The sequence below is a fragment of the Myripristis murdjan genome, chromosome 12, assembly GCF_902150065.1.
Source record: "Myripristis murdjan chromosome 12, fMyrMur1.1, whole genome shotgun sequence".
NCBI lineage: Eukaryota > Metazoa > Chordata > Actinopteri > Holocentriformes > Holocentridae > Myripristis > Myripristis murdjan.
The window spans coordinates 24,228,170-24,247,903 of record NC_043991.1 but is presented as its reverse complement, the minus strand read 5'-3'; the positions used below and the strand labels follow the sequence as shown (position 1 = coordinate 24,247,903).

The 19,734-nt window shown below is 41.6% G+C and overlaps 1 protein-coding gene across 3 annotated transcripts in view; it reads left to right on the top strand.

Moving 5' to 3' along the window:
• Nucleotides 1-19,734, top strand: part of ctif (CBP80/20-dependent translation initiation factor) — an 83,024-nt gene that overhangs the window by 37,083 nt on the left and 26,207 nt on the right. For 2 of the 3 annotated variants that reach the window (XM_030065125.1, XM_030065124.1), the window contains 2 exons: nucleotides 9,830-9,906; nucleotides 14,208-14,288. In XM_030065125.1, the coding sequence (XP_029920985.1) occupies nucleotides 9,830-9,906; nucleotides 14,208-14,288 (158 nt within the window). The remainder of the gene's footprint in view (nucleotides 1-9,829; nucleotides 9,907-14,207; nucleotides 14,289-19,734) is intronic. The other variant, XM_030065127.1, reaches the window with a different exon arrangement.

Genomic DNA, 19,734 nt, shown 5'->3' with positions numbered 1-19,734 from the left:
GCGCTTTATTCTTACAGAGAAAAAGACGCATTTTTGACATGGTAGGTGTTTGGAAAAAAAAAAACAATAACATCTGAGCCAGGCAGAGAAAAGTAAGAAAAAGTTGAGATATCAAGGCTTTGATTACTTACACGCTTGCTGTCGCACTTTCATTAGTCAGAAAAAAAAAAAAAAAATCAGGTCAGCCCTCATATGTATTATCTTTATATATCATAATAACAATCAAAAATAAATATTTAAACCCACTTTCACACAAACAAACCAACACACACAAATAAATAGTAAACAGAGGCAAGGCTGTGTGGTATTTGTGTGTTTCATCAGTTTGGAGCTGGTCAGCCATATGTTTATTTACATGTCTCACAGCTCAGAGTGTTTTACCTCATTAATATCATGGTTGCTTGCCAAAATAAAAAAAAATGCTGTTAATTCATTTTCATATGATGCAACACAATCCTTCTGTAAATAGCAACATTCTTGGAGCTGCTTGGTAACCACCTGTGCTTTGACTGGTGCTAGGTAGCTGATGTTGGCATGTGTGCTAGCAAAAACCGTACTAGGCCAGATTACTATGTAAAAATACGCCCATCTTTTGACCTTATATTATAAGGCTACAATGGAAAAGAGCATCCCATCTCAACTAATTAGGCCCCATGGATTTGCTGTCTTTGTCTAAATGAAATTCTGTGGATCCCATCCACCCACAGGAACTCATAATTTAAGAGCAACGTACAAAGTGTCGTCCAATCAGCAGTGAACAAGCGCTCCATTAGATCTTTTGCCTTTTTTTGTCCCTTTGTTAACCCATCTGTACAAAGCAGTTGCAGAACAGTTATTTTTGGAAAACACAAGCATGCGGTGTTCAGTTTATATTATATAAATTCTGGGTATTAAAATTCATTTTCTGGCATAATGGAGCCGCTAATGTGCAAAGTTGCTCAGTGCAGCTTTACAAACAATATTATCTGGAACTAAATAACTACTAGCACCTGAAAACATTCACTTTTGATTTCCTCAGCTCTTGTTGTAAAGGAGTTATTTGCTGAACAGACTATATATCCTCAGTAAAGGTGGGAGTCAGAGACTCTGGAGATTCTTGATATTTGAAATCAACAGCCAAATTTTGCGTCCCTCTCACTCGCACTGCCTCCTTTCACCCATGTCCCCTTCCCCCTGTCCCATGCACCCCCTGTTGCTGATTGGCTGGAATAGTGTTGAGTGGTCCGGTTCAAGCCACTTTGTTTCCCCATTTACCGAGCCAGGGCTGCACAAACGCCAGATTCTTTTTTTTTTTTTTTTTTTTCAGTGCACATATAGACAGCTAGAGGACCATGAGCAGATCATTCAGTGAATTTGCTGATTTCAAGTATCAGCAATCTTTCCCCAGAATCGCTGATCCCACCTTTATTTGAGCTGCAGCTGTGAAGGCATACAAAGTGTTTGTTACTTAGTAATCAGTTGATGGTTTGATTATTGCACAGTTACTCACATTTCTGCAGGTAGATTGAACACCTCCATCCAACCACAGAATTTTCTCCCAGGTGTGTGTGTGTGTGTGTGTGTGTGTGTGTGTGTGTGTGTGTGTGTGTGTGTGTACAGCACAAAATGTATTTGTATGTTTGCCTGAGTGAGAAATAGATAGATGGATGGACAGATAAATGGGTATGTAATCCTTGGTGTGTTTGCTATTTGTATTTGTTGCCATTTTACTTTAACACTGACCGCACACAGACACACGCACACACACACACACACACACACACAATCACACACACAATCACACACAAAGCATCAGATTTGATCCTGCAGAGAAGATGAGCCGACTGTCAGTGTAGTCTTACTGAGGCAGCGTATGATGGAAATCTTTACCCATCATTCAGAAAGACAGCAAGAACTGAGCCGTAATCACCTGAAACCTGCTGCTGTGGCAAAGATCGTCCTGTGATTAAATTTCCATCAGATTCCATTGTTTTATATATTTATTTTTTTTCTCCAGTTTCCCCGACTCTTTCATCCCACGAGTGGCCCGTCTCCCGCTACGGCTCGACATCTCAGCTCTCAGATGTATCTGTTTGTCTCGCTCTGCTGTGTTGTGGCCCTGGCCTCAGATTGCTAGTCAAATGAGACATGCATGCCAGGACCTCACATCGTTGTCTCCCAACCACCACTGCGATATCATGTCTGCGGCGGCCTATTTGTCCTCTGTTCTTTTTCATCCCCTAGATGATCACAAGCCTGCTTGCTTTAGATCGGCTGTAATCAGTAAAATAATGAAGTCAGACAAAGGTTAACACAGAGACAGTCCCTCAGCTGAACCACTGCACCAAATTATGCCTTAAACTTGACAAACTCTCCTTCACTGGGAATACCTTGCAGCATTTATCGTGGTAGTACCTGTGTTTATTTCAAAATATTGACTTTGATTTAATTCAGTTTCATTTCATTTAACCGAACATTTAATTTGATGTCTATTTGTTTAAATGGGAAAGCGTAAGTAATCTTTTTCAACAGTTAATTTTGCACAGTGATGTTTTGTCACAACCAAGAACAATGTACAGGTACTCATGATAAAGCTTGATTTGCAGAAAATAACTATATACTGAGCAAAAAAGTGCCTCTTCTGACTTGTTTGTAGTTCATCATGAGTATCTTCCCTTTTTCAAGATTGTTCTCTTTTTCCTTTACCTTTTTCTAATACAAGAGCAGAGGACGAGCAGTGATCCATTCCTCATTCAGGAAAACACAGCCTGCGTTTCTTTCTGTCTCCCGCTCGCTTGCTATCTCGTATTTACAGTCGCTCGCTCCTGCTCTCACTCTCTCTCGCTTTCAACAGCTTGTCCTGTAATGCCATCCATGGGGCAGTTTTAAATTTATTAGTTTTGGCCGGGGGCCCTCGCAACATAAATAAGCCGAGACGGAACAATGGACTGTCGACTGTGAATGAGTATCCTACCAGGGCCGTCGTGCGCTGGACGAAACAGGAAGACATACACTTCAATTTCTGCGCTACTTGTATGGAACGTTCTGTTATAATTGTTTTTATCCCATTCATCATATGCCCATTCGTTTTCCCTTTTCTCCTTTCTCATTGTTATTTACCGACTGACCCGCTGATTATGAGCAGATGTTTGTAAATATCAAAAAGAAGCTTTTAATAAAAATTAAATTGAAACTTGGAGGAATGAACACCAAATTCCTTACTCCGAAGCAAAAGGAGCCTTTATTACAGAAGCACAGTCACTTTGGCTTTCATCCTTTCAACACTGTAGGATTTCCAGCATTGCCTTTCCCCCGGAGACCAAAGCCTTTGATATAGTTCACGTCGAGTCATGTATACAACACGGGGTTAGGCTAAACCGCGCACCAGCTTGAAAGAATGCAGGTTGGATTGGAAGGTACAAGGTGGCTGCTAAGGCGAAGTGGCTGTGTGATCTCAGTGGGTGGAGTTATAATGAGGACATATCCTGCCTGTGTTAGTGTTCCAGGTAGCCTCTCCCAGTGACATTTGACCCTCCTCAGGAATGCTGTGGGGTACGTGAGCTTCCTCTGGAGGCGAACTCGCTAGTCCACACACACCCCACCTAACCCTGCGATTGTCACACTCACACAGTTGGGGACTCAACATTTCATCTGTCAATATTTAAAGAACCTGATGGTTTTTTCAGTTGTATAACCTGTGTGTCACAAAACTATAATATACAGCCCACTTCACCGGCCTAAATATGGCACATCACTGGGTGGGCGTGGTATTTTCTTCCAGAAAATAACAAATAATTAAGTAAAAATATGATCTTTTTAACCATATTTTGCTCACATCAATTATACTTCTACAACTTTTAGTGAAGCTTACATAGACTGTTCTCTAACATGTTCAAAGTACCTTTTTTCCAGTGCAAGAGTGTTTGTTGAGCAGGACTGGTAATCTGATTTGTCCTCATCACAGAAATGTTTCCTGTAATTTTGTGCCACCCAGTGCAGTCAAAATATGGGCATCATGAGCGTAGCAATATGGCGTGGTGACTGGGGTGAAAAAGGGCCAAACTCTTCCCCCAGTCTGACTCTGACCAGGGCCTCAGAGCACTTCCAGTTCATCATGCATATTGGCTCATCATCTGTTTGCATCCCCGCTGTTTATAAATTCAGAGAGCTGAGATGCTGTGTTATGCTCGAAAAGCCAGGCTGCTTAACTACCTTTTATTATGCTCAGTAACAGCTTTCGCCTAGTTGGGCATGAAACTGCTGATTTGATCACTCGCTTGCACAGCTATCTTGTCCAGTTTGCCTTTTTGGTGGAATGTCAAATCTTCAAATTCGGAGATCGTCACGGCAAATGAGATGCGCAGGCTTTACTTCGCGCTCTTTCCTTCGCGCTCTTTCCTTCTTAGTCTTCCAGCTGTCTTGATTGAAGTTGTCTTCAATCTTCAGCATCCGCTCTAAGCTGTTTTTCCCCATGGTGTACTTGCTAGGTGGCAGTGTGCAGTAGGCATTCTCTGCACAGCAAAAACTCAAAACCTTACCAAGATTATTTGTCTTATTTCAAGTCAAAAATGTCTTATTTCTAGTCAAAATATCTCATTACACTTAAAATAAGACATGGTCACCTCAGAAGTAAATTGTTTTTAGACAATTTTCACTTGTTTCAAGTGAAAATTCACTTGAAACAAGTGAAAATTTGCTTGTTTCATTGGCAAAATTTGCCAGTGGAAAAAGTGAAAATTCACTTGAAATAAGTGAAAATTAGCTAGAAACAAGAATCAAATTTTGCCAATGAAACAAGCAAATTTTCACTTGTTTCAAGCAAATTTTCACTTGAAACAAGAGACAATTGTCTAAAAACAAGTTACTTCTGAGGTGATCATGTCTTATTTTAAGTGTAATGAGATATTTTGACTAGTAATAAGACATTTTTGACTTGAAATAAGACAAATAATCTTGGTAAGATTTTGCGTTTTTGCAGTGTGGGCCAACTTGTAATCTCAGTAGCTGGTTTTAGGCTGCAAATGAGTTTGATACATGCTTTACACTTTCTCTCCAACCCATTTGCAATATGTGATGCATTGACACATACAGTAAATGCGTATCCCAGCAAACATTACTGCTCTCTCTTGCTCATTCTTGTGACACATTGCACATCATCTTTGTCTGTCACACAAGCTGAAAACAATACGCAATGGTCTCTGTCTTTCTCACACGCGCACATAAGGATATAAGGCACACCACTTCAGACACAATCTCGGTGTTGCGCACACACACCGCCCGCCCCCCGCCCCATCCTTGTCACGTCCACAGCGATCCCTCTGTCTACCAGGAGGTGAGAGGTCTTCTGGCGGGGGACCAGGACCGCACATGTATGTCTTTGATCTGCTCTCAACTGGCTGCTACCTGCAAATAGTGCATTCACACACCGCTCTCTCCCAGGGCTCCACGTCTCTCTCTTTCCTGCTCTCTGTTTCTTTCAAGCACACTACATACACACGCTGTTGTTGTGCTGCTTTTTTTTCCCCCCTACCCCATGTACTAATGCATTTTCCCCTCACGCTTATACATTTCCACTAGCCTCTCCTACCCCACAACATTCTTTTGTTTAGATATGGACTTACACAATCTTTGGCTGACATAGTGAAGGCAACGTAAGACGTGCTCCCCTGCAATCACCAATTCTGCTGTTGTGGGGTTTGGGTACATGTGTGTAGTGTGCGTAGTTTGAATGTGACCTTTTTGGTTTGTTTGTTTCACATTGTTCCGTGTGTGTGTGTGTGTGTGTGTGTGTTTATGTGTGTGTGTGTGCGTGCGCTCACTGTCATCTGGTTACCATTTGAAGGCAGAATTATAGCTAATGATATCCTAGAGGAAAACAACAGTAGCTAAACATGCAACTCTACCCCTCTCTCTCTCCCTCTCTCTCTCTCTCTCTCTCTCCCTCTCTCTCTCTCTCCCTCTCTCTCTCTCTCTCTCTCTCTCTCTCTCTCTCTGTCTTTCTCTCTTTCTTTTTGTGTTTCCACTCACTTTTTCTCTGCATCAAGGCTGAATTCTGGTCAAAACAGAACTTTCACAGATATTCATTCTTTTAGTTTCAGACATGTTCATTGATGTCTGCTACCTTGGTCAGTGTCAAGTTTTGTACTAAGACACAATGTAAGAGGGTGTGTGTGTGTGTGTGTGTGTGCGTGCGTGCATGCCTGTCTTGGATATTGCTGTGCCATATTAATACAACGTCCCACCTCCTTTCTGCCTCTCACATCTGGCCTCAATCAGAATCGACCAATCCCACAGCAAACTCGCCGAGAAAGAAGTAGGTTATGGAGAGCACCAGTATCAAATCTCAAGTTCTCTCAAATTCATTCAGATATCTCCATATCTCTTGTCTCTGAATGTCAGTATCTTTGCAAGTGTTGCCATATTTCTACTGTATGTGCTCTTGAAAGCTTTTCTTGTCAATAACCAAAGGAATTTACTGCCTAAAGGCTGATTACAGTACCACAGTACAGTTTGCCACCGTTGAAATCTGGAATTATCCCTCTCTCCTATTTGCAATTGCAAGCCTCAATGAAGTGAAACCATCTCTCACGACCATACAAAATCCACCACCACATCTTGTGGCATGCAGTCCCTCTGCTCACGGAAAGCAGCAAAGCACCAAAAAAAAGCCTTTTGGACTGGCATTAAAGAAAGATGAGGAGAGCGCTGCGAGGGGAAGATGGAATGGGATGGGATGGCCTAGTCCAAATATGCACTGTGACTGCTCCTAGAGCCAATAAAAAGAGGACTAGACAATGATGTCATCACATGGTGGAAATTCACCGTTGATGAGACCAACCCTGGGATCCAAACGCTTTTTCCAGAGCTGTTGTTATTCTCGTATCAAGAAAACAGAGAGGAAGACCGACTCAGTGACACAGCTCAGTGAAGTTGGGCTGATTCTAGACCTGTTTCAGGGCGTCAGTAGGCCGACATCGGGTGAGCGGTGAGCCATGGAAACTAATACCCTGGAACAGAGCAAGGCTAATTGTAACAGACCAGGGGCTAGTTGATAAATGAAACTTTTTCCCACATCCTCTCAGCAAAATACAAAAAATATCTTCCCCTCTCAGAAATGCTGTCAGCGCCAATATTGCTTTGAGTGTTTTTAGTATTCATTTATTTAAAGCCATGTCAGTAGCAGCATCTACAACTTAATCAATCATCATATTAGTTAATGTGCTATGATCTCTCTGGTTCTGGCACTGATTGGCCCGGTTAGTTTTTTTTTTCAATTGAGAAATGGCAGGTGAATTGGACTGCACCAGACCAGTATGAATCACTCACAACTTTGAAAAGTGAACATGTAGTTCACGGCTCTGGAACCAGGCTGGTTTCCCACGTCTCACTGTGTAGATGTTGGCTATTGATGGGGCAGATACACACTCTCACACATATATGTCTGGGTGATATATCAATATTGCGAAATGAGACGATATCATCTGGGATTTTGGCGATTGTAATCTTGTAATATGACGTAAGTGCTGTCTTTTCCTGGTTTTAAAGGCTGCGTTACAGTAAAGCGGTGCAATTTTCGGAACTTTTCTGAACCGTTCTAGCCGTTCTGTTATTTCCCTCTTGGTCATCAAATCCACATTACTAAGGATTGTTTATTAAAAAAAATCGGTGTGTAAATACCTCATGAAAGCACCGTTAGTCCTTCTTACAATAATGACATAATACTGATATTTGTCAAAGATTTTGTGATATTCAAATTTTCCATTTTGCCCAGCCCTACAAGCACACACACATACGCACGCACACTGTAGCATCCACATCTCACACCCTGTATATACTATATATGTCTGGCAGCCCTGCACACAGCAGCTAGACACCTCATACACACACACAGTGCCAGTTCTTTTGAACACACATGTATGCACCCTTCCTGTCATGACACCCTCCACCATCACATATGTATAAACAACCGCGGTAGTCCTCGACCACCTGTAACCATGGCAACAGCAGACAGTGATGCTGAAAGAAGGGGGAGTGGGCTGTTTGATTGGCAGAACTGATGTTTAATGGATGATAGATGGTCTTCTCTGCTTTTGGCAGGCAGCTCGCTGTACTCGTATATACTGTAGTGATCCTCAAATGGAATAGGGTGATGATTATCTCAGTTTCGCTGAACTTTAAGCATGTGGAAAAAAATATTCATGCACTCTCTTGTGGACATATATATACTGTATAAGGACATTCTTAGTTCTGCACATGTATATATATATATATATATATAAAACATTGTGCACACCACACACACACACACCCATACCACACACATCAGGGTATTGAGTTCTCATCATGGCAAATTGCAGCCTGCCAACTCTGCAGCAGAGCTATGAGGAGGGAAAAAAATACTCACATGCAAAGCACACAAGAACATATATCCTTAACCAGATGACCTCCTTAGAAGCGTAGGGGTGAGTATTTTCACCGCCGGATCAAGGTTTTTAGATTGAGCCTCCTTGTACAAAAATAAAAATAAGAAAAGGGGCTGTACAGGTGAGACATAAAAACCCAACCTAAAGAGAGGAAAAAGACCAAACTAAAAAATGAGAGGAGCACTTAAGGATGAGGGCAAAGAATTTGTGTTATTCATGCACAGAAAGAGACTTCGGACAGCTTCCATGTGTGCATGAAACCTGGAACAAGTAGATTCCTTTGCAATATGAATTCAGCTGGGAAGAAGGCTCTAAGTACGATGATATACATTTAATATATATCGATATATTGACTAAGCCTCAGGCTGAAATGTGGGATAATTCAAGAGTAAGCTTTAAAACTAGTGGCTGTTTTACTCCTAATATTGCAGCAGTCTTGAGTAAAAGCTAGAAAAACTGCATCCAGCCTGTCAGACTCTCAAAATCTTTTATATCCCAGTGGCACTGTCATACAATGTTATGTTTTTCAAGTTTTCTATCAGATTCAATCACTTTTCCCCTCTACCACCTCACCCACAATAGCTGTTGTCTGTGAGCAGGACATGAAAAAATATCATCCTACCAGTTTTTCAAGAAATTCGAAGGACACATAGGCTTTGGGCCACAGAAAAATTCATCAGATTTTGGTGCTGATCCGGATCTGGGTTTTCTGCCATTAGGTGATTGCTTTTCCTTAGCTATGACTTGATTGATTCCAAATCATGAGGATATGTTTGCAGGGTGAAGAAATCAATTAATTTACTATTTAAATTATTGAAATGGCATCAGTGAGTGTAACCAAATGGTGTGGACAATTTGTTTTTTTTTTTTGTTTTTTTTTCTGATGGTGGATTTGGCAATCAAAAGTGCCAAATACAGATGTTTCACTTCTCCTTACAATGCAAGGCGTGACCACAGCCAAATCAAAATGTGACACATACAATTGGAGTCAGCAATGATTTGACCATTGTGGTAGTTCTGGGAGCCAAAATCCCTGACTGGTCACTATTTCACATTGTGAAAATCCTGCGTTGACAAACGCTGTGTGAGGACCCAGATGTGAAAATCTGTCAAAAATTGTCCCTTGTATGTTAAACATAAAATCAGCAAACAAAAAAGCACGCTTGAAAATGAAGCAGCTTCACTCCGAATTCTGTCAGCATTTTTCGCAAACTTCAAGACCCACAAAGAATGCTTGGCATGTCCATTTACGTTTATTGTATTATGGCTTTTTACTGTTTACTAAGACTTTCTTTCAAAAATTCTGCGCTGGAATGTATCTAGCTTCTTAAAGGAGATGACTAGAATTTTCCGTCCTATTGATAAGTATTTATCAGAAATAACTCACAGGTCTGTCCTTTCTCTTGCTTTCTCTTTTCTCTCTGCAGGCCTTCCCGCCTCTGCCTAATGAGGCCGAGATTGCGCACACCAAAAAGCTCTTCCGTCGCAGAAGGAATGACCGACGGTAATAATGCCCACATGCCTACACACACACACACACACACGCACACACACATATATACATGCACCTACCTCAGTGAGAGGGAATGCTGTTTCTCTTGTTGATGTCAGACGAGCGCACAGCCAGGCCTAAAGCCTTAACTTTTCTCCCTAGCCAAAGTAATGTCAAGACAGGAATGCAGGCTCCATACTTGACTGGAGACAGGAAAAGCATGGAGACAAAGTTTGTTCATGTTTAATTGGTGTCTAATGGCTCATCTCAAATTTGTTGCACAGCTCAGCCAATTAGTCAGTTGCCTGTGTTTGACAACAACAGACAAAGTTTTTCTTTATCTCATTTGAAATCTGTTGCATAGCAAAATTGAACCTATGGGCCTTTCCCGAAAAAAGAACTTTGCCCCTCTTGCAATTTAAACAAAAGTAAGTGTTTAACCTCCAAAAATGTCATTTAACTCAAGCCTGAAGTCTGACTTCATTCAAATGAGGTTTTTAGGAGAAAATTCTCTCTCTCTCTCTCTCTCTCTCTCTCTCTCTCTCTCTCTCTCTCCGCCCTGATGTCACTGGAAAACTTTTCCTCAGTTGCTAAGAGACAGGCGAAAGAGAAAATATTTGGGTTGTCTTTGTGGATAAAGAGGAAATTCAAGCTATACTAAAAGAAAAAAAAAAAGAGCACTTCACTTTCATCCACTTTTTTTATGTGGGAGAGTCATCGGTCCTCTCCTGAACTATTGTGTTGACATGCGTTTGGTGCAGCTCAGCTCTGACAAAAAGAAAAAGCACACAAAGTTAAACTACCAACAGCAGTTCACACAGCTTTCCGTCAATCTGCCCTGTGAGTTAGTGTTACCAGGGGAGTTTGTCGTGTTTTCTTGCACTCTCTGCTTCCAGGCACACTTCTCGCTGTTCTCGGAAGGCTTGCTTTTTGGGCAACAATCTGGATGCCTGTGTTGGCCTGCTGTATGTCCACAGCTTTCCTTATGGTTGAGTGTGAGTGTGTGTTTGTGTATATGGATATGTGCCTAGGTGGTGATGCGTCTACAGATTTCACAAATGGGTAGGACCTTTTATTGCAACAGTATGAAGCTCGGTCTTCTGAACATTTCTGTGCCCGTGTTCTTCTGCTGGTCCCTCAGCATGCTGGAGTGCCTGCCTTAGTGAGTTTTCATGCAGCTACCCTACCAGGCTATAATTTGGACCATACATCAACACTGGTGAGCACGCCGGACTATAAAACACTGTGCTCATCTCTTCTAAGGCCGTGCTCTGCAGAAACATACATTCCGGGAAAGCCTATTAACCTCATGTCTCCATACCCCAAGGAGAGGCATAGCACAGGTTGGCCAGATCTATGTGCTACACGGCAGAGATGGAGAGAGCAGCCTGAGGTTGGAGAATAAAAATACCAAGGGAGAGATGAGTCCAAGGAGTAGGGATAGAAGAGAAAGAGGAGGAGATGGCAGAGAGGGATCAGCATAACAACATGAGCGAGAACGATTGAGGAAGAATAAGGGAGCTGTGACATGTCAAAATGCAGATGTCAGCTACTAGCTGAATAAGTGATCTGCTAATGCTGAAGATAAACAGTTAAAAAGAGAGGGGGTGGGATGGGAGGGAAGAGAAAGACTGAGACAAAGAGAGCAGCAGTGTTGATCTTTCCTAATGGAGCCAGCAGCAAACTGGGCAGAGCATATTTTCACTGTAACGTTCAACTAGAATGGAGTGGCAGAGTGGGTCGAGTGACGCCGGGCAGCCAGGATTCTGGAAGCGAAAATCCCATTCATTTTTCCGAATGCAATGTAGTGCAATGATGGCCTGTTTGAGCATCTCCAACTCTTGGATGGGTGTCAAATTCTCCTGTTTGAGTCATCTGTACAAACAAATAGCACTTGCAGTGAAATGATTCAGGTTCATAAAAAAAGGGTGAAGGTATAAGACTGTGTCCATAAAAACAACAGTGATGGTGCAATATTTTGTTCCTGAGTGCAACCACTCATCTGAAATAAAATGTATCAAACAAATTTGAATATATATTGCACAACTATAGCTGGCCTCTTCACCGTAGTAAAGAGGCTCATGGATACTGCAGTATTTAGTGCCATTTGACATACTGAATCAAACAGGAAAAACATAATTTCTTCAAAGCAACACATTTAGAAATGATGGCCGTGACATAACTCTGCAGTATTGTTTGTTTATCTAGGGGACTCTCGTCATTCTGTGCTGAATAATATTACAGTTATTGTTAAAAGTAAAATTTCAAATGCGGAAAAAACAATGACCAAAATACTTTGAGAATTTGCGGTAACACCTACTTTACCGAAAAGGGGTTAGGTAGATCTTAACCAGTTTGAGTAGACAGGAACTTGTTTGCATGGGTTGGAGGTAGGTAGGTCAGAGAATTACCAGTTGACACAGAAAATGGAGTCCACAGCTGCCTTGACTCCATGCTGTCATCTATGGTGAGGCTTAGCATAGCTCATCAAATACATTAATCTTCATATGTTTGTCTATCAAACATGCTAATCCTCTTACATGGTGATTCCTGTGCTTTTGTCCCCTAACTGCACACAACCACTAGCCTGGGGCGGTAAATATTCAGTGTCATAAAGGAAACATGAAGATTGTGTTTTTGTTTTGCGTCATATATAATGCATTGTGTTTAATTTATCAACGTGGCCGGGGGAGGAAAAGAGCAAGTTCAAAGTGAAGCGCGCTGGACGTTGATGATAAAATATGGAGAGGAATACTTGCCACTTGACAGTCTGTTCCTTCAAGCTGTATTTGCTAATATGCAGCGGTATTCGGTGTTACTTAGTTGCGAATGGCGTCCAGCAGCAAGGCATGGCCCAGTAGATGGCAAAGGCATGGAAAGCACAAGAAAGAGAGAGAAACTGTGAGATGTAGCAAAGAGAAAGTGCGCGCTGTCTGTGGCAGGAAGGAAAAAGAAAAGGGGAGGTGGTGCATGTGTTTCTAGTTTAGTAGGCACGTCAAGCAGGGCTGAAATTAGTTGTGATTTACCGGAATGTGCTGCTTACTGCCTTGCTGCTCCACAGCAAACATGCACTCTCTTTGTCCCTCACTTCTCTTTGCAGAGGAGGATGAAGATCTGCTGTTTCTAGAGCAGTTTACACTCCGTTCTTCTCCGACTCTGTGCACTTTGGAGAGACCAAAAGTGTCTTTTGCATCAAGAGCATCATTGTCTTTTGATTTCTAACGGCAGAAAGATGATTTTAACATCAAACGCGAAGCTGACCTGTTTGGTTTAGGTTCCAGGACTCACACACTGTCATGATAGAGTGAGCGCCCGTATGAATGAAGGAATAAGCATAAGAGTGCCGTTAGAGTTGTTTTGAAATGTTTCTTTGAATATGTCCAGTTGGGACCGTGGTAATGCTGTAAATTGCTTGATAGAGATAAAGATGTCTCTTTGACATCACCTTGTGTGAGTGTGTGTGTGTGTGTGTGTGTGTTGTTAGTGAACGGACCTGGCTACCACATGCCAGTGCTTCTCCGCACCTGCTATGAATCCCCTGCTTTTTCCGCTTTCATCTTCTGATGGCGGTTACTCAGAGTTATGGACTATACTATACTATACTCCACCATATTCATGTCCGCATGAATGCACTGGACTGCAAAGAATCTGACGACATTTCAAAAACGGTATTGGGAAATGTTAAATCAGTCAGTCAAAAACGGTCTTGCCAAGATCCAGTCATGTGTGTGGTGTGGCCCTTATTAAGCATGGGTGGTCTTATTGACCGGCTGGCCAACAGGCTTGCCTCCCCCTGGGCCAATCGATTGGTTATTCTGGGTCGACTGATGGTCCAGTGGTTCCACATGCCCCCACCCCCCCACCCCCACCCCCCACATCCACCATACAACCCCTACGGCAACAGTAGTCATTGATTATCAGCGTCCCTCCACCTCCCATGGCCATGCTTGTCAGCTCATTTCATTTCTTTAGTTACCATGGCATTCTTCATTTTCTGTAGACCCATGCATGTTGTTTGGATTGTAGCTAGCAACTAGTAGATTGAGTTGTTTTCTTTTGTATGTTTGTTTCCTCCTTGCTTCCTTGCTCCTTTTTGGTTCCCTCCTCCATCCTCCTCCTCTGTAATCTCCTGTCTTATCTTTTTTTTTTTTTTTTTTTTTTTTTTTTACATGTGATTTCCCACCTTTTCCCATATATATGTCTGTCGCTTCATTCCTTTTTTCATCATTCCCGCTCCTGTTTCTCCTCTTTACATTGTCTCTCCATCCCTCCCACCACCCACATTGTGGAATGCTCTCCTCTCCTGCTTGTAGAGTGGGTGGTCAGTTCAGCCGGGACCAGCTAACCATACTACTGCCAACTGGCCCTGGGGGAAAGCGACAAGTCTCAGCCAGGTCAGTGACAACATGAGCCAGACCTTGAGCACAAAACAGACACGAAGACGTTTTTTCAGCATTTGAAACAACATCAGTTACACCTGATTTATCCTGCTTGAAAGAGCCTCGGTGTTGAAAAGTCAGCCAGCAATTCATGAGGCAGGGTAAATCAAAGCAGCTCACGTGTTTTGTTTTGGAGTTCAAGTGTTTGGAGTTCAGGGAGTGAAAAGCCTATTGAAAATAGTTTGCTGCCACATGAAGGAGGAAGGGATTTGACGAGGAAGATTTGGGGAGGAAATAGGATCAAATAGACGAAAATAGGAGAAGAGTGTGTGATGTGTTTTGACAGGTGTCTTTAAGCGGTGGATGGAAAACAGGTTTTATTAATTAGAGAAATTAGATAATTAGATAAACAAGTTAAACACATTTGGTGTCACTATCAGCCATGTCAGGGGAGCTAAGTGAATAAGGAAAAAGTCAAATGGAAGGGGAGGGATTTGGGAGAAGGAGACTAGCATCAGCAAAGTTTGATAAGATGCGGCAAATTCAATTTAAAGGTGGTTACGACTTTAATTTCATCAGCCTCGGCATCTCAGCCAAATCTTTATAACCCATTTCCCAAGTCTGGATATTACCATAGTTCTTTTCTCGATGAGACTAGTGAGCATACAAGAGCGGGGACTTTAAATCATGTGGCATGGAGCGCGGAGTTTTTTGTTCCCACCAGTCTGCAGCCGGTGATTTCGCTGATTAGTGCCTCCTCTCTAGTTGAGGCCGTAATAATCACTGAAATCACACGGTGCAGCCTTTGGTTTGAACAAAAGCCACACACTCGCGACACTCTGCGGCACACGGCTCAACACCTCTCTGCCAGAGACACCCTATTACTAAGGAGCCATGAGCAGCTTCATCCTTTGTGTGAAAATCTTCCCGGCAGTAATGTGACTGATGGATGGTCAATCCGAGTAAGTCCCTAATTACTGCAGAGTTCTTAGTCATTAAATATGATTAGGGTTTTTATAGTCTCACTTTCACCTCTGCATTATCAGTGGATCAGCAGTATGGCTTATTAGACGAAAGCCTATACTAACACCTAGAGAAGAAATTAATCATCATATGCATGAGTGTGTGTGTGTGTGTGTGTGTGTGTGAGAGAGAGAGAGAGAGAGAGACAGGGATAACAAGTGAAACACGGGGGCCACTTTATAATTCAGGTTACAAAACATGGGACGAAAGCCCCCCTGAGATTTTTCACCATGAATTCTGTGAAAACACCCCAAGAGTACACGCAATGTCACAAGATTAATCTACAGAGGAGAACAGGGAAGATACCCCTTATTTACAGTGGAAAAAAAGAGCACCCAGACTCTGGAGCTTCATCTCACAGAGTCACACAGACTGTTACCACCATAAAGCCTTTGTATGTGAACACCATAGAGTGACCCCTCAGACACTTGGCTCAAAAACACCCAACCCAAAGCCAAAACAAACATATATATGATGAGTATTGGTAAAAAAAAAAAAAATTAAAGCAAAAAATAAATGTTTCCAGATTCTAAACAGAGAAACTGAATCGGCAAAATAGCTTATCAATACACTGCAAAAACGCAAAATCTTACCAAGATTATTTGTCTTATTTCAAGTCAAAAATGTCTTATTTCTAGTCAAAATATCTCATTACACTTAAAATAAGACATGATCACCTCAGAAGTAAATTGTTTTTAGACAATTTTCACTTGTTTCAAGTGAAAATTCACTTGAAACAAGTGAAAATTTGCTTGTTTCATTGGCAAAATTTGCCAGTGGAAAAAGTGAAAATTCACTTGAAATAAGTGAAAATTAGCTAGAAACAAGAAACAAATTTTGCCAAATTTTTGTTTCAAGCAAATTTTCACAAGAGACAATTGTCTATAAACAAGTTACTGTGTAATGTTAAAGTGTAATGAGATATTTTGACTAGTAATAAGACATTTTTGACTTGAAATAAGACAAATAATCTTGGTAAGATTTTGAGTTTTTGCAGTGGAGCATTTAATATAGAAAAACCTCTGTGGCCAAAGCCTTGCCGTAGAGGTTGGACGCTACAAAAAAAACATGGCTGGCCAGAGAACAGGCGCCGTTTAAACACTAACTCGGGACAGTTAGACACATTAGAGACATGTATTTCCCTAAATTGGTCCGAGAAAATATCCAGATTCCGTGAGCTAACCTCTGGAGAGAAAATGTGTACTTTATTGGGTGAAAATGTAGGAACTTGTCAAACAGATAGCTGCAGACCGCTGTCCTCACCTGCCATCAGTCCAGAGAGCAGACAGCTACTTCACTCCACACACCAAATCCAACACAAAATGTTGCTATTGTTGTGAGAGGTGGTAGTAGTTATACTATTATTTGTATTATTATGTTTTGTTCATTTGCAGACAAGCTCACTGTCATCACTTTGTTTGTTGTTTGCTTGCTTTTGCAACAGTGGCTTCAACTCGTGAATGCAAATAAAGCATCACTGAATTGAATTTAACCGAGAGAGTCTATTCCTCAACTTTAAGGTTTTCACCGGTGTGCACTGTAGGCATGTAGACAATCATTTTCACGTCTAACCTTTGTTTACCCTGTTGCGTCACTAAATAATAGTTTCCTGTTCAATTCCCAGTGGACCAGCAAAGAAATAAATAAATAAAATCCTGAAAAAAAAATCACATTTGTTGTGTTGCGTGAGGGCTCACAGTTGTTGTCAGCTGGTGTTGAGCTTTTAGACTGCATTTTAAACTAGAAGCTAAAAACACTACCTGCACATATGGAGGAGCAACATGGTAGCAGAAAAGGAGTACAGATGTAGGGATGTTGGTGAAAGCAGCTGACAAGGGAGTGTCTGCTTTAGCCCTAGCCACTCTGCGTGGTACGGGAGTCCTGATAAGCCATGTGATTAAAAGCACACGTGTCGGACCAATGAGCATCTGACTGAGGGAGAGGCTGAGGATATTTGGACGGCCTACTGTAGGAGGCAGGCTGTTGTCGGGTAGAGGAGAGTAGACAGGGAGGAGAGAGCCAGAAGCTGAACTGTCTCCCAACCTCCCAGAGAGGGAGGACCAGTTAGGTCAGGCAAGAAGTTAACCAAATGAGCACACACACACACACACACACACTCACACACACAGAGGACACGCTGTGAACTATGGACATGCATGCACACATCCTCTCTCTGTCTGTCACCCTCTCTCTCTCTCTCTCTCTGTCTGTGAACACACACAAACATACATTCATACATGCACAGGATCCTGTCCTCATTCCCCTATCACTTACTCAACGATGTGCTGTCCACAAGCCCTGCCAATTCTGCCACAGTTCTCATACTTTACTCATTTCTGTGAAAAAGAAAGTCCCAACATATCTTTTTTGCATTTATAATAAAATGCACTATCCCCGATGTTTCAGTGTGATTTATCAGTTATTTGTTGGGATTGATCATGTTAAAGTCCGTTTATATGCTGGAGGTCTCTTGTAGCTGCCGCATAGCCCGTCCCAAAAGTGTTACTGTGCACAGGGTGACACAAGACTGCAAAGCCTGTGTTTGGTTTCCTAGACGGCTTTGTGCTGCTTCTGTGTTTTGCAAGTTGATTTCCACTGAGAGTGAAGGCAGCATGATGTCGGTTGTTGTCTCTCTTCAACCAGCTGGAACTGAGGAGGCTTGCAAATCTGTTCTTATTTTGCTAACTCATCCCCAAATTATTCAGACATCGCTAAAACATCGCTTTGGACATCGCCAGTGTGTCTGAGAGGGAACTTAATGTAAACAGCATTTGTTCTGTTCTTTATCTGTGCTTCATTAGCGCGGAATTGATACAATCTTGACTCTGCTGTCCAGCGTTTCAGCAAATATCTCAGTCTGCAACTTTTCAAGGCAGAACTCTAAATGCTTTCATCAGTGTGGGCTGTTATGACATAGCTATGGTGACATAAGAAGTATAATTTGACCTTTAATTATTTCAAATGAGGTCCCTTTGAGTCATTATTGCAGCCATGGTTTTAGCCGTTGCTGAATCATTTTCCTACATTTCTCTCTCTCTCTGTTGTGTACTTCATAAGAAGTATTTGTATCTTTCATTTAGACAAGATGAAACATAAGATAACAGTAGTTTCTGGGAGTCTGGGAAATTATATAATCCCTTTTCTTGTATATGATATGCACAGATGGGAAATCTCAGCACTGTAAGTCAATATATGTGTGGTCGGTACATCCTGATCTTGGAAAGTGTGCACACTATCAGATATTTATTGAAGGTTTAGATTCTTTTATTTTTCCAGTCTTTCTGGATGTGTGTGTGTATAAATATGTTTATATAAATATATATATAATAACTTATAGAACTTAAGTTTGTATTATACTTACATCTTTGATCAGCTGGTTTCACTTTTGAAACAAAAAAAATACAAATGTGACTCATTTAATGCATAAAACATAATGGAAAGGAAAACATTTGGTTCCGTTGATGTTGAAAAACACATTGAATTTGTTGAAAGACGTTTAGTTGAACATATGTGCCATCATTGTGATCCATGATGATATGTCAAAATATCAGCCACTGTCACCCCAGCAACCAGAGATTGCACACACACATTGTACATACACAACCCCAGGCACTGAGCTATCCCTTAAAGGAGCTGTGCTACCTGTATTGCACCAAAAAAAAAAAAAAAAGAACTGGCAATGGACAAGCCAAGCCCCAATAGCTGATATATTCAGCTAGTTGACCCACTGTGCACTGATGTGTGATCTTGCTGTATAAGCAACTTTTTAGCAGTGTTACCAACATACATTTCCAGGGAGTATCATAGAAAACACCAGCAAACATTAAGCTTTGCCAGCACCAGTCAGTCTTTTACAAGGTAACATAGTTCATACTTTTGTTCTGCAACCTTAAAATGTCTGGCTCATTCATTCAGCCTTCATTTTGTTGCCTTAAAATGAGTTCCTGAAGGTTTGATAAGCTAAAAGTTCAGTTGAAGCCTTTTGTTGGCAAAGTTCAAACCCACACTGCAGTCTCGTCATTGGTGAACTTTTCCAACTTTTCTGCAAGTGACAATTGCAGCAACATTTAAACATTTGACCTTTCCTCATCTCTCAATCCAGCCTCCCACAAGGCTTATGCAGACTGCAGGCTAGCATCCAGCCTGTGGCTTTGTTTTTCATTTTTCTCTTTTACTATCTCGCGCTCGGTATCCCACAGTATTTATCCTGCGTGTCTGGGGGAAAAGTTTGGGTTAGACTCTGTTGAGCCGGGTTTGTATAACCTTCTCTGCACCGTCACTTGGTGCTTGCACAAACACACCTAAATTCTGTTATTGTTCCAGACACTGAAGTATCCTGATGTTGAGTTGACACGTGGAAACACCTGATTTACAATAACCATTGATATTTTCTTATTATGATTTGCCAACCCTGGATATGATACCTGCGAGTTACCAC